Source organism: Semicossyphus pulcher, unplaced genomic scaffold, assembly GCF_022749685.1.
Source record: "Semicossyphus pulcher isolate SPU_LCO1_2020_fin unplaced genomic scaffold, fSemPul1.0.p SCAF_14, whole genome shotgun sequence".
Taxonomy (NCBI): Eukaryota; Metazoa; Chordata; class Actinopteri; order Labriformes; family Labridae; genus Semicossyphus; species Semicossyphus pulcher.
The window spans coordinates 31,516,477-31,531,210 of NW_027211648.1; the positions used below are offsets into that span (position 1 = coordinate 31,516,477).

The following is a 14,734-nucleotide window of genomic DNA, read 5'->3' on the forward strand; positions in this document are numbered from 1 at the left end:
CAGTCATCGTTCAGACCAAAAGACAAGCACATGTTCACATGTCGAATTACACACAGAGTCAATGCATGTGAAGATCAGTCAAATCGCAGAGGGCGAATCACGGCCAGCTTGTGAGAGCCTAGGACGGGGTTCTCCAACCGTTCTAAGAACAATGACAGAGTTGTGCAGTCCTGAGACACCTGTGGGTCTCCTGTGTGGACCTTTCTAGAACAGAGTATTAGACAGATGGACAGACGGTCCAACAGTCCTGACAATAAAGCATCTGTCTCTGACACCGAGGAGCACAGTCTGCATCGTGTCTCTGACCAGCGGAGGAAACCAGCCCCTGAATCACGATGTCTTCACTAAGTGGTGTTAGATCCACGTGTGTGTGAAGTCGATAAGTTCATGTTGAGCGAGAGATTTGCAAAACTGATCAGCGTTAAGATTTCCCTGACGTCCGAGGATTGCATCAGAATTCATTGACTGATGGTTGATCTTTGATCTTTGACCTTTGACACGTGAGGAGAGAGTTGACTGTCTTTGGTCTGAACACGTCACAAACGTTCATCAACAATAATAATAATTAATCTTGCATCGTGCATGGTGAGTCTCTCCAGCTGCTCAGAGAAACAACAATCAGAAGTTTCCACACGCTCACCTTCAGCTCACCTCAGACTAACTTCTCAGCAAAACACTGAGAAACACTGAAACTGTTGAATCCAGTAAATAATCCTCGTCACCCGTTAGCCGAGAGGATAATAGTGTCACATGAAAAGTGGGTCCTCTTTGCTCACTTCCCAACCTGCCATTATAACTGTGCCATGAAATTATTGCCAGCGCCGTCCTCTCCTTCCTCTCCCCTTCATCTGAGAGGCTGTTTTCATAGTATGAAATAATAATGGCTGTTTGCTGCCGTCGACGCTCCGTAATGGGGAGGCAGCAGTGAGAGAAAAGTGGGTGAATTAAACTTTAAGGAGACGGCAGCGGAAATTTAGCGGTGTCTATTAACGCTCACAGATAAGGGGGGGGGGGGGGGGGGGGGGGTGTAAAGAGAAGACACACAGACGCAGGTTTCAATAACAGGTCTGCAGGCTTTGCTCTCTCCTGGTTGGCTCACTGGGTGCCAGTTTGGCGTCATTAAAGATGGCACATGCAGCCGACGGGTCCTTCAGAGCAATGCAAACTTCTGCAGCCTGTCTCCCCGCACTCACCCGCCTCCCCCCTGCACCCCTGCCCCGCCCCCCCACCCGCCTTCCTCCCACTGATGTTAAAAGAAATCTTTATTGTCAGTCACATATTCTATTCACTTTGTTCAGCTGCACTGACAACCTGAGCTGTGAGAGAGAAACACTGTACAGGTGAGTGTGTGTGTGTGTGTGTGTGTGTGGAGGATGGAGCGGGGTGTATATGTTGCTGTGTGTGCTGTATATGTGTGTATGTGCTATAACCCCCCCCCCCTCTTCCAGTAGTGGGATGCCAGAGTTTCTAAATGCTTCCTCATTAGCTGAAATCTGTTTGAAAGCTGCGAGTGAGCGGCTGTAACGAAGTGCTTCCTCCATCTCTCTATCTGCGACGTCTGACAGGTGGGGAGGACGGCGGGCGGGGTGGGCTGTTTGATTTGAGGATGAGGGGGTGACTGAGGGGAGGATGTGGGAGGTGGACCTGGGTGATGTGTGGGGGGGTGTCACCATCTTTGCGGAGTCTCTCCACCCCGGAAAGCCTTCATGTGTCTCTGTGCTCCTCTGTGACTGCAGCGACTCGATGGGATGACAAGTGGCAGTAAATAATTTATGGGGCTGAGCCGCAGAGTTCTCGACGCGTGCTTCATTATACCTGATTGGCTCCGTAATGGGGTGAATCATCTGAAGGCGCGGCTGGCTGCAGAGTGGCCTCCTGAAGAAGACGGAGAGTTTCTGATCTCTCTCAGTGTAATGGGAGGAAGAGACCAAAGTCCGGACACTTCCTCTTTGAAGCAGCGGCAGTGGTGTGGCGGCCGGCTGAGTTTTAATGATGGGGCTCCTTTAGCTGAGTCTGTCTCCTGGTTAAACCGTCACAGGCAGCAGAGATGGTGCAGCCTCACTCGTCAACTTATTAGCTGCTCCCGTTATGTAAATGGTTTCTTTGAGCTGTGTTGCACCAACAGTTTAAGGAAATTTCCTGTGAATAAATGTGCTTTGAAGAACATCCTGGTGCCTTGATAATAAACTCCTCTGCTGTTAAAATGAAGTGAACATCTTTGAAAGGCAAGTGTCAACAAACTCACAGCTCAATAATTGCTCTAAGTGCAGGAATCTAAACTCATCAGGCTGTGATTGGCAGCCCGTCATTTGGAAAACTTCTCAGTAATTGCTTTCCTGCAGGTGAGGCGGAGGATCTGCTGCGTGTTCAGGGAGATGGAAGTATCAAAATCCTCCGGGTGACGAGCGAAAAACTCGCGGCTCACAATCTGCCGGCTGTCTCGTGACCCCCGACGCCGCGCTGATAAGCGGCGGTCACGTGGAGCTTCCTGGGAGTGATGGAGGAGATTTTAGACTTCACGTCACGCAGCCAAACTGAAAGTTTTGCATCTTTTCCTTATCTGCTGCTGTTTTCCCTCCGTGGGGAGAGATAAGAGTTCATGCTTAGAAGGACTGATTATCTCCTGAAATAAACAAATATGGACAGCCATGTCTATCAAGCCATGACAAAACCTCTGCCTCCACCCTCCTTTAAATATTTATAATATACGTGTTCACAGCAGTGAGTGCAGGAGGGAGGACGGGGGATTAGTTTGGCACCAACACAGAACTTTAAATTGAATCGGCCTTTTCAAATAAACAGTGATCAGAAATGTTACAAAGAGCATCTATGAACAATTGTTCAGACCACAGGGTCACAGTCCCGTCAGTCAGGTGACTCGTTCACCTAACATACCTGAGAGAATACAGTCATAGGAAACTAACCCAACGAACGGACACGGCGTAAACTCACGACAACATTTATGTTTGTATGTATCAGTGAACATAAAGTGAGTCGCTGTTTTTACGTTTGTCTCTTAAACCAGCGCACACGCAGCTGTCACGTGTACAGTCTGTGCTCACAGTGTGCAAAATAAAGATATTGATCCACACTGAACAGAGTAACCCTATGATGTCTCAGTTAGAGAAAGTGGAGGGCCACTATCAGCTCTTGAAATCCCCCCCCACACACACACACACACACACCTACACACACCTGTCGGGCTCTCGTCAGGCTGCTGGCAGCTCGGCTCACATTCAGCAGCAGTTCACGGTTAGAGAAATGTGACCCTCCATTTCCTCCACCTCTGTTCTGACCTTTCGCTCGGCCGGCAGGATAATTTTTTGCTTCAGTGGCCAGCAGTCGGGATGTGTCACTTAATTCAACCTGGAGTGAATGAATATGAGTTTGCATGACACGAGTGGGTGAACTGAACTCTCCTCTGGTGGATCTGAGAGCACACGGGAGAAATGTGGGGGGTCGGTTACATTTAAAGGACAGCCTCAGACGGGGAAGAGGACATGATACAGCCACAGATGAACACCTACACACTGTGTGTAGAGTTAAAGCTACATACAACCAACAGTGAGAGGACCAGCTGGAGCTGAAAGCCACGTGGAAGCTGTTAGCCACACAGCTACTGGAATTCAGGAGGTCGACCTGCTTATAGTCTGTGCATGACCTTTGACCCAAGCTGAACATGTTTGATGAGTAATTCAGAACTACAGAGCGTTACAATGAAACTATAAACTATAACATGAAACCAGGAGTTAATCACCAGCAGACGATAACTGGGACTGACTGTTCTTTGTTCTGTAGATCACCTTCAGCCATTATTCAGCTGCTTACCAGCCTGAACTGCAGTCAGGATGGCACCAGCATAGTTTTTGTGCACCACGGTCTGCGGTAGTCTATTTCTGTCCTGTTTGGAGTCTGACCTGAACACTGCAGTGAGGGATGTGCAGAGAACAGACTGGATTTTTGCAGAGAGGAAATGGATCAGCAGCTCTTGAGGTAGTTGAACTTCCTGAGCCGGTGCAGGAAGTTCTTCCTGCTGGGACTACTTGATGACAACGTCTTCGTTGGAAGTTTACTTGAGGTCCGGGGAGATTGTGGATCCCAGACAGTCCCAAATTATGTGCTGATGAGTGTGGTGACGAGGGCAGAGTTTGAGTTTGTTCATCTACAGGTGGTTCTGACTGCACTGGAGGGCGAGCTATTAGGAGGATGACCATTGAGTGGTCTGCAAAGTGCAAGAGTTTAACAGATGAGTCTCCTGTGTTGCAGTCGCTGGTGTAGAGGGAAAAGAGTGGTGGGGAGAGCACGCAACCCTGGAGGGCGCCAGTGCTGATCGTTGCACCAGTGCAGGTGCTAGATGGGATTTATCCCAGCCTCAACTGCTGTCAGTAAGTCCATCAAGCAAGTCAGCCCAGAAGTCCCTCTCCCCGACAATGTGTCCCAGCTCCTGTGAGATCCCGAAGCAATCCGTGCCCAGAAGAAAGATATATGCAACCACAGATCGACATCCAGCTCGCACAAGCTGAACTCATACCCACTAAGTCTGCCCGGAGCCTGGGCGTCGTGATGATGACCAGCTTACCTTTAAGGTTCATGTGGATTCGATTGCTCGGTCATGTCGATTTTCCCTGTACAACATCAGGAAGATCAGACCCTACCTGTCAGAGCATGCAACACACCTGCTGGTACAGGCTCTCGTGATATCACGCATTGATTACTGCAGCTCCCTCCTGGCAGGCCTTCCTGCGTGCACATTCAAACCTCTGCAGATGATCCAGAACGCAGCAGAACGACTGGTCTTCGATCAACCCAGAACGGCACGTCACTCCAGTGATCATATCCCTCCACTGTTCATATCACTCCACTGTTCATATCACTCCACTGGCTCCCAGTCGCCGCTCGCAGCAAATTCAAACCCTGTCGCCTGGAGGTCACAGCTTCTTGAAGCCAACAATGAAAACCTAATTTGAATGCAGAGATTGAATTCTGAGGTCCCCAAACCGGACACTGTCCCTGCCCCAGCTGTGCCTTTAAAGCCTGCGAGGTAACCCTGGTGGAGGCCAGGTCAGGCCACATGCTGAGGATAGGGACACAGCTGTCACTTTGGTGATACACTGACCTGATGACTCATTGATCGGAGGCACAAGACACTCGTGGACTGGATGTGCAAACTCCCATGACCCCCCTAGTAACCCTGCAAGAGTGAGCAGTTGGTCCACTGTTCCACTGGCAGGACACAATCCACACTCTGACTCCTGATCCTGGTCAGCACCTCTACATGAGAGCGCCATAGAATAAACTTAGTAGTGTGATATCACAATGACTGCACACCCTCGAGCCCCGCTTTTAAAAATGGGAACCACCCCCGTCTGCCAGTTGACAGCCATTTTCCAGGACCTCCATGCAACACTGAAGAGGCATGTCAGCCAATACAGCCCAAAGATGTCCAGAGCCAAGGTCACAGGTCAGGTGTCCTACCTATAGGTCATAGGTTGGTTGGGTTCAGGAGTTCCTCAGTGTTCTTTTCATTGCTTAATGATGTCTGAAGTCCGGGTCAGCTGTTCTCCTTCCGGCTGAATGCAGCTCAAGCCAAGCACTGCCTTCCCCTTCTAAAACATATTTTGACCCGACAGAAAGTCCTTCTCTATCCCATCCCTGAACTGCTCCAACATTTGGGTTTTTGCTTCCACAACAACACACGCTGCAGCGCTCCTTGACACCTGGTCCCTGTCTGCTGCTTCACGATCCCCCTGGGCTAACTGAGCCCAAAGGTGTCTGAAATGAGGCCTCGTGCTGGTGGTTGGTACATGGTTTTAGCTGTTACCTATCCACCTATTCAGTCTGAGGCTATAACTCTAACATGTAGTGTATTGGATAGATTCACTGTCATCAATTGAGGCTCTTACGACTAATAAGGGTATATCTCTAAAGACCCGTCGGCCTTGTGTGTTTTCCTGGATCTGGCACACCCAGCGTGTATAAATCCTCCTGTGTGACGCAGTACAGCTGCTATAAATATCTGAATCCGTCACACATGATTGAAAATCAAAGAGCTTTAGATGTCGCAGTGCTCCCTCTTCTTTATTTCTACCATTACAATCAGTTTGACTCTGAATGATCATCTTCATAAAGACACACAGAACATTATTATGAATACTTCATGTGAGCCAACACACGCAGACAGTGGGGAAAATGTATTTAGACAGATGACTGTGAACTTTTCTAAAATATGTGTCCTCACAGTAACGCAGCGCTGCGTCTCCGCTGGGGGAAATGAAACACGATGAAGTGTCTCGGCTCATGGAAACAGCATCACTCTGACGGGGACGCGATTGTTACTGCTGCTGCTTTAAATCTGGATCGACTTTAAAACACTTTCTTTAAGTTTAGTGGTGAGTAAACACAGATCCTCTGTGTCTGTGTTTATGGACACGACAAGCTCTGTTAACCTTTCAATGCTGCTTTTAGACTGTGAGAGGGAAGGAGGATTAAAGATGGCGCTACATCGTGAACTTTTGGAGGTTTTTTTTGGGAGCTGTCCTGTAAATAAGACAAACAGTAAGGTTTGATATCTGCTGCTGGAAACAGTAAGAAGGCCTGAGGTTGAAGCATATCTGTCTCTGTCCCCTCGACTTTAAAGGCTGCTTCAGCTGTTGTTGTTTATGTTGATTGACATTTGCCTCTGCAGCTGTCAGCTCGAGGCTGTCAGACGATTTTATCGTGTCTAAGAATATTCAAAGCATTTTCCCTCCCACTCTTTAAAGAAACTTCTGGTCATAGACCTTCAGTGATGACTATAAGAGGGGTTAAAGGTCATATTTCGACTAATTTCTTACCAAATTGGGACCATTTGTCGTTCGTCATTCTCAGATGCTGCACATTTATAATTGCTGACTTGCCCAAGAGAAGTGCCAAACTGTGGCTAGAGGGGTACCTAGATGGGAGTCAACACTGATACTGTGATGCTGAAAACATGTTTTCTGGAAACAGGTGTTTCATATGGATTATTTAGTGCTGCAAGCGTTAAGGCAAATATTGGCAGAATCAGAGACAAAATGATCTCCACAAGTACGCCACTTCTTTTATATGAGAGTTTTTTAGAGGAAGACTCCATCATGCTGCAGAGAGGAAGACTCCATCGCACCGCAGAGAGGAAGACTCCGTTGCGCCGCAGAGAGGAAGACTCCGTCACGCCGCAGAGAGGAAGACTCCGTCGCGCCGCAAAGAGGAAGACTCCCGCACGCCACAGAGAGGAAGACTCCATCACGCCGCAGAGAGGAAGACTCCGTTGCGCCGCAGAGAGGAAGACTCCGTCACGCCGCAGAGAGGAAGACTCCGTCGCGCTGCAGAGAGGAAGATTCCTGCGCGCCGCAGAGAAGAAGACTCCCGCAAGCCGCAGAGAGGAAGACTCCATCGCGCCACAGAGAGGAAAACTTTGTCGCGCCACAGAGAGGAAGACTCCCACACGCCACAGAGAGGAAGGCTCCCACACGCCGCAGAGAGGAAGACTCCCACATGCCACAGAGAGGAAGGCTCCCACACGCCACAGAGAGGAAGACTTCGTCGCGCCGCAGAGAGGAAGACTCCTGCACGCCGCGGAGAGGAAGACTTCGTCGCGCCGCAGAGAGGAAGACTCCATCGCACCACAGAGAGGAAGACTTCGTCGCGCCGCAGAGAGGAAGATTCCTGCACGCTGCGGAGAGGAAGATTCCTGCACGCCGCAGGGAGGAAGACGCCGTCGCGCCGCAAAGAGGAAGATTCCCGCACGCCACAGAGAGGAAGACTTCGTCGGCCTCAGAGGAAGACTCCGTCACGCCGCAGAGAGGAAGACTCCGTCGCGCCGCAGAGAGGAAGATTCCTGCACGCCGCAGAGAGGAAGACTCTGTCGCGCCTCAGAGAGGAAGACTCTGTTGCGCTGCAGAGAAGAAGACTCCATCACGCCGCAGAGAGGAAGACTCCGTCGCGCCGCAGAGAGGAAGACTCCGTCGCACCGCAGAGAGGAAGATTCCTGCACGCCGCAGGGAGGAAGACGCCGTCGCGCCGCAAAGAGGAAGATTCCCGCACGCCACAGAGAGGAAGACTCCCGCACGCCGCAGAGAGGAAGATTCCTGCACGCAGCAGAGAGGAAGACTCTGTTGCGCTGCAGAGAAGAAGACTCCATCACGCCGCAGAGAGGAAGATTCCTGCACGCCACAGAGAGGAAGACTCCCGCACGCCACAGAGAGGAAGACTTCGTCGGCCTCAGAGGAAGACTCTGTCGCGCCGCAGAGAGGAATATTCCTGCACGCCGCAGAGAGGAAGACTCTGTTGTGCTGCAGAGAAGAAGACTCCATCACGCCGCAGAGAGGAAGATTCCCGCACGCCACAGAGAGGAAGACTCCCGCACGCCACAGAGAGGAAGACTTCGTCGGCCTCAGAGGAATACTTCGTCGGCCTCAGAGGAAGACTCCGTCGCGCCGCAGAGAGGAAGACTCCGTCGCGCCGCAGAGAGGAAGACTCCATCATGCTGCAGAGAGTAAGACTTCATCATGCTGCAGAGAGTAAGACTCCATCGCGCCGCAGAGAGGAAAACTCTGTCGCGCCGCAGAGAGGAAGATTCCCGCACGCCACAGAGAGGAAGACTCCATCACGCCGCAGAGAGGAAGACTCCCGCACGCCACAGAGAGGAAGACTCCATCACGCCGCAGGGAGGAAGACTCCCGCACGCCACAGAGAGGAAGACTCCATCACGCCGCAGAGAGGAAGACTCCGTCGCACCGCAGAGAGGAAGATTCCTGCACGCCGCAGGGAGGAAGACGCCGTCGCGCCACAAAGAGGAAGATTCCCGCACGCCACAGAGAGGAAGACTCCCGCACGCCACAGAGAGGAAGACTCCGTCGCGCCGCAGAGAGGAAGACTCCGTCGCGCTGCAGAGAGGAAGATTCCTGCACGCTGCAGAGGAAGACTCCATCGCGTCGCAGAGAAGAAGACTCTGTCACGCCGCAGAGAAGAAGACTCCCGCAAGCCGCAGAGAGGAAGACTCCATCGCGCCACAGAGAGGAAAACTTTGTCGCGCCGCAGAGAGGAAGACTCCATCGCGCCGCAGAGAGGAAGACTCCTGAACGCCGCAGAGAGGAAGACTCCATCGCGCCGCATAGAGGAAAACTTTGTCGCGCCGCAGAGAGGAAGACTCCATCGCGCCGCAGAGAGGAAGACTCCTGCACGCCGCAGAGAGGAAGACTCCATCGCGCCGCATAGAGGAAAACTTTGTCGCGCCGCAGAGAGGAAGACTCCGTCGCGCCGCAGAGAGGAAGACTCCGTCGCGCCACAGAGAGGAAAACTTTGTCGCGCCGCAGAGAGGAAGACTCCGTCGCGCCGCATAGAGGAAAACTTTGTCGCGCCGCAGAGAGGAAGACTCCGTCGCGCCGCAGAGAGGAAGACTCCATCGCGCCACAGAGAGGAAGACGCAGAGCCATCCTCTGTGGGATTCTTCAGGAACTTTCTTTGATTCTCTCTCCTTTCTTCTTCCTCTTTGCATCTTCTTCCTCTTCTTCTTTCCTCTGTCTTCCCTCCTCTTCACCTTCAAGCACGCTGTCATCCCTCCTTCTTGTCCCTCATCAGCACTACACTCCCCCCTCCTCCCCCCTCCCACCCAGGTCCCATGACGGGGCTGGATGAGGGGGGGTTGTGTTGCGGTCGCCTGTTTATGCAATCCCCGTTGTTTTGAAGTGACAGGCCGGGGATAGATATGCAATATTAAAGAGAGGCCTTATGAATTTTTGACATCTAATTAGTTGCTTCCCCGTTAACATATCGTGGCTCGCGGGGGCACGGAGCGCTCCGACGGGGCCCCTCTGAAGTGCAAGGTGGGAAAAAAAGGGGCCCGCTGCCACCTCTAATGTATTCCCCTCTAATGTAAGTAGTAATCATAGCACTAAGGTTAATTAATGGCCCTCTGATGCCCTGCTTTCACAGAATATCAGGCCTGTGGTTCCACCGCAGCACCAATTAGAGCCTTTTTTCTGCTCCCGCTTCAAATGTTAACGGCCGCTGGTTCAGGCCGCAGAGCGACGGGGAGGAGGGAAGGCTCCGAGGTGACGTCGTAACACTTTATGGATGTTACACAGGCCGAACGAGTGTGTGTGCACAGTGTGTGTGTGTGCACCGAGGCTCAGACACTCACACAGGATCAAGGTGTCCACACGGCTGAAAGAGTTCAAAGTAAACCTTAAAAAAGGTCTCAGTCATGTTTAAAACGTTTCACCTGGTTTAAAATCACTTTGGTCGACACACTCAGTCATTCTGTGTCCACCTGCAAACCCAGACGAACCAACATGACCTCATGTACAATATGTGGTTCATCCTTTTTTAGTCTGTCAATCAAACAGAAGAGAAACACTGAATACACCACAAAGACACATGTATCAGTGAATTTGGGAAATGCACCGCAGCTTTGCAAAATGAATGTTTGGAATATGATCAGCAGTACAAAGAAATGTAGAAACATATTAACACATAGACTCACAAACGATTGAAAAGGAAAGATTGAAGCAGCAGAGGTCTGAAATATCCTCGTTACGAGTCAAGCATCATTTCCCATAATGCACTAAGTATTAGACTGTCCCTGTCTCATGCACACCCACGACTATCAAACTTCTCATGAACAGTTTCTAACACAGGCCTTCTGTCATGTACACCGATCAGCCATAACATTAAGACCATGAGGTATCTGCACCAAGACGTGAGCAGCAGATCTTTAAGTCCTGTAAGCTGCGAGGTGGGGCCTCCATGGATCAGACTTGTTTGTCCAGAACATCCCACAGACGCTCGACTGGATCGAGATCTGGGGAATCTGGAGGCCGAGTCAACACCTTGAACTCGTTGTGTTCCTCAAACCATTCCTGAACCATGTCTGCAGTGTGGCAGGGCGCATTATCCTGCTGAGAGAGGCCACTGCCATTAGGGAATACTGTGTCCATGAAGGGGTGGATTTGGTCTGCAGCAATGTTCAGGTAGGTGGTACGTGTCAGAGTAACATCCACATGAACGGCAGGACCCAAGGTTTACCAGCAGAACATTGAAAGCATCACACTGCCTCCGCCGGCTCGCCTTCTTCCCATAATGCATCCTGGTGCCATGTCTTCCCCAGGTAAGAGACGCACACGCACCCGACCATCCACATGATGTCAAAGAAAACGTGACTCTGTGTGTTCTGACACCTTTCTGTCAGAACCTGCATTAACTGTTTCAGCAGTTTGAGCTTCAGCAGCTCTTCTGCTGGGTCGGACCGCACGGCCGAGTCTATCAGAGTCCTTCAAAGCTGGAAGAGTTACAGAGAGCACAAATGTACAAAAACAATTTATTATTATTACTGCATTACTGCATTACTGCAGCCTGCATGTAGAAGCACACAAACAAACCTGACTGTGCTACAGAGGAGGAGGAGCTGCAGAGGAGTCCGTACGAAACATCGACCGTCAGACACCTCAGCGTCACCAGCAGCACACGGTGGGTGTACTGGGCAGCGAGTGTGTGTGTGTGTGTGTGTGTGTGTGTGTGTGTGTGTGTGGAGCCTCCCTCTCACTTTGAACTGGAGATGTCACCGTCTCCCTCGCTCTTCCTCTTCTTCTCCCTCTCTGATGCTCTCTCTCTCTCTCTCTCTCTGTGTCTCTCGCCTGCTGTCCTCTGTTCATGTTTGATTCCCACAGGTACGGCTGCAGTATGACGGACCGGGGAAGGCGGCAGCACACACAAGTGCCTGCATCTATAGTCAGTATGTATATAATCAGTGTGTGTGTACACTGAGAGCACACACTGCTCACACTGGAGGCATCACACACAGACACAGAGAGGGAGGAGTGTGTGACGGAGTGACTGATATTCAGATACACTAACACTCTCAGGTATCAGACCTTACTGTATCACTTAACGCTCAGCTGTGATCTACACCTGGACTAAACATGACAAGTGTTCACCTTCAAGGCTGAAATATATGATGGGATCGAGTTCTCTGTTCTGTGTGGGGCTTTTATTTTGAAATGCAAACAGGACAGGATCCAGACGGACTTTAAACTGAAATGTGAACCTCATCGAGGTCATGAGGTACTGAAGGTTAAATTAAAGGTACAATTAAAATAGATCATCCTTTAAAAAGCAACAATATGTGGACAGACACACACACACACACACACACACACACTCACACACACACACACACTCACACACACACTCACACACACACACACACACACACACACACACACACTCACACACACACTCACACACACTCACACACACACACACACTCACACACACACTCACACACACACACACACACACACACACACTCACACACACACACACACTCACACACACACTCACACACACACACACACACACACACACACACACACTCACACACACACTCACACACACTCACACACACACACACACTCACACACACACTCACACACACACACACACACACACACACACTCACACACACACACACACACACACTCACACACACACTCACACACACACACACACACACACACACACACACACACACACACACACTCACACACACACACACACACACACACACACACACTCACACACACACACACACACACACACACACACAGAGACAACTCGTCACAATGATCAATTAACTGATTATTCTTTGTCTTGGTGGTGATTGGCTAATCAGTAAGGCTATTAATCACCTTCTATCTGTGCTGATCAGGAGATGCCTTCTGCGCTCTCAATCAGGTCCTCAAACATCACACACACACGCACACGCACACACACACACAAACACACGCACGCACGCACGCACACGCACACACACACACACACACTTTAAGTTGAATGTAGAGAGCTGTTTAGGCATTAATGGGAGACAGTGGCTCTCAGCAGGAGTACAGGTGCCTCCCTCTCAGAGGGACACAGGTGACAGGTAAACCTGTGAACTGAACTCAGCAGATGAAGTCTCCGTTGGTTTTAAACGACGGGTTACATTGTGCTTCGATTGTGAAAGATAATAATTACCTTCACGTCTAACAATTACTTGCTGTATTTATTAATGATTCCTTTAAAATAGGGTTGAATGCAGAACTAACTTCATCAGGTCTCACATGACGTTATTTTCATGGTACTGTTTAACCCGTGTTGTGACAGAGGAACTGTTGAACCTTACCGTTAAACGACTTCTCGTCTGGCCTCCTCATCCCAGACCGTCAGTACAATCCGTCGCTGATGGCCACATGTATCAGTGCATTCTGCCTCTGTCAGTGTTACATCATGTCAGCAGGAGGAGGCTCTGTTTCCTGAGCACTCACCTCCTCCTGCTCCTCTCTGCCATAATATTCCTTTTTGTTATTCCCTCCTTTTTTTTCAATTAGAGTCAATTGACCTGACAGAATTGCCGGCAATTAAGTGATTTTTGTAACGGTCCTGGGCTAATTTGCCTTGGCTTGTCAGCTGTGTTTTATGTGGCCCGCCCCCCCACCTCGCTCACTCTCTCTGGCACATAATAGCTTATAATTTCTAAATCTTTACCCTCCGCTTCCTTCTCAATAAATCGCAATTACAGGAAGTTGTTAGAGATGCCTCAGCTCCCCTCCCCCCTCCCCCACCCGTCGCTTTACTTTGTGCCTTCTGAGATATTTTTATAGTTTTTATGCATCTGACAGTGCGGCAGAGGAAATCTATTTGTTTGCTCAGCCTTAATGTGAAGGCGCTTCATGTGTGTACGCTAAGTCCAACTCTCCTGGGCGCCGCACACGCACAAGTTTACTCTCTGCTCATTCTCATTAAGAAGATGATTCTCTGGCAGCTGGTCGGTGGATGGAAGATCTTTTATTTCTGCCTGAACGAGGATTTTATCAGAGGTGGCAAAAGTACACACATTACTCACTAAAGTAGAAGTACAGATAGAACGTGTTTCCTGCAGTAACAGTGTGAAGTCCGTCTGAAATGTCCTCACAGTGTAAAGTATGCATACAGATACTCTGTACAGATACTCGTCTAAAGTATACACACAGATACTCGTCTAAAGTATACGCACAGATACTCGTCTAAAGTATACGCACAGATACTCGTCTAAAGTATACACACAGATACTCGTGTAAAGTATACGCACAGATACTCGTCTAAAGTATACGCACAGATACTCGTCTAAAGTATATGCACAGATACTCGTGTAAAGTATACGCACAGATACTCGTCTAAAGTATACACACAGATGCTCTGTAAAGTATACACACAGATACTCGTCTAAAGTATACACACAGATGCTCTGTAAAGTATACACACAGATACTCGTCTAAAGTATACGCACAGATACTCGTCTAAAGTATACACACAGATACTCTGTAAAGTATACACCCAGATACTCGTCTAAAGTATACACACAGATACTCTGTAAAGTATACACACAGATACTCGTCAAAAGTATACACACAGATACTTGTGTAAAGTATACGCACAGATGCTCTGTAAAGTATACGCACAGATACTCGTCTAAAGTATACACACAGATGCTCTGTAAAGTATACACACAGATACTCGTCTAAAGTATACGCACAGATACTCGTCTAAAGTATACACACAGATACTCGTCTAAAGTATACACCCAGATGCTCTGTAAAGTATACACACAGATACTCGTCTAAAGTATACACCCAGATACTCGTCTAAAGTATACACACAGATACTCGTCTAAAGTATACACACAGATACTCTGTAAAGTATA

At 49.5% G+C, this 14,734-nt stretch overlaps 1 protein-coding gene across 1 annotated transcript; it reads left to right on the forward strand.

Annotated features, from left to right (window-relative positions):
• Nucleotides 1-5,316: 5,316 nt before the first annotated feature.
• LOC138590781 (trichohyalin-like) lies at nucleotides 5,317-9,484 on the forward strand. The gene is made up of 2 exons (XM_069661137.1): nucleotides 5,317-5,461; nucleotides 7,122-9,484. The coding sequence occupies exons 1-2, from the start codon at nucleotides 5,317-5,319 to the stop codon at nucleotides 9,482-9,484; spliced, it is 2,508 nt and encodes an 835-aa protein (XP_069517238.1).
• Nucleotides 9,485-14,734: the final 5,250 nt, after the last annotated feature.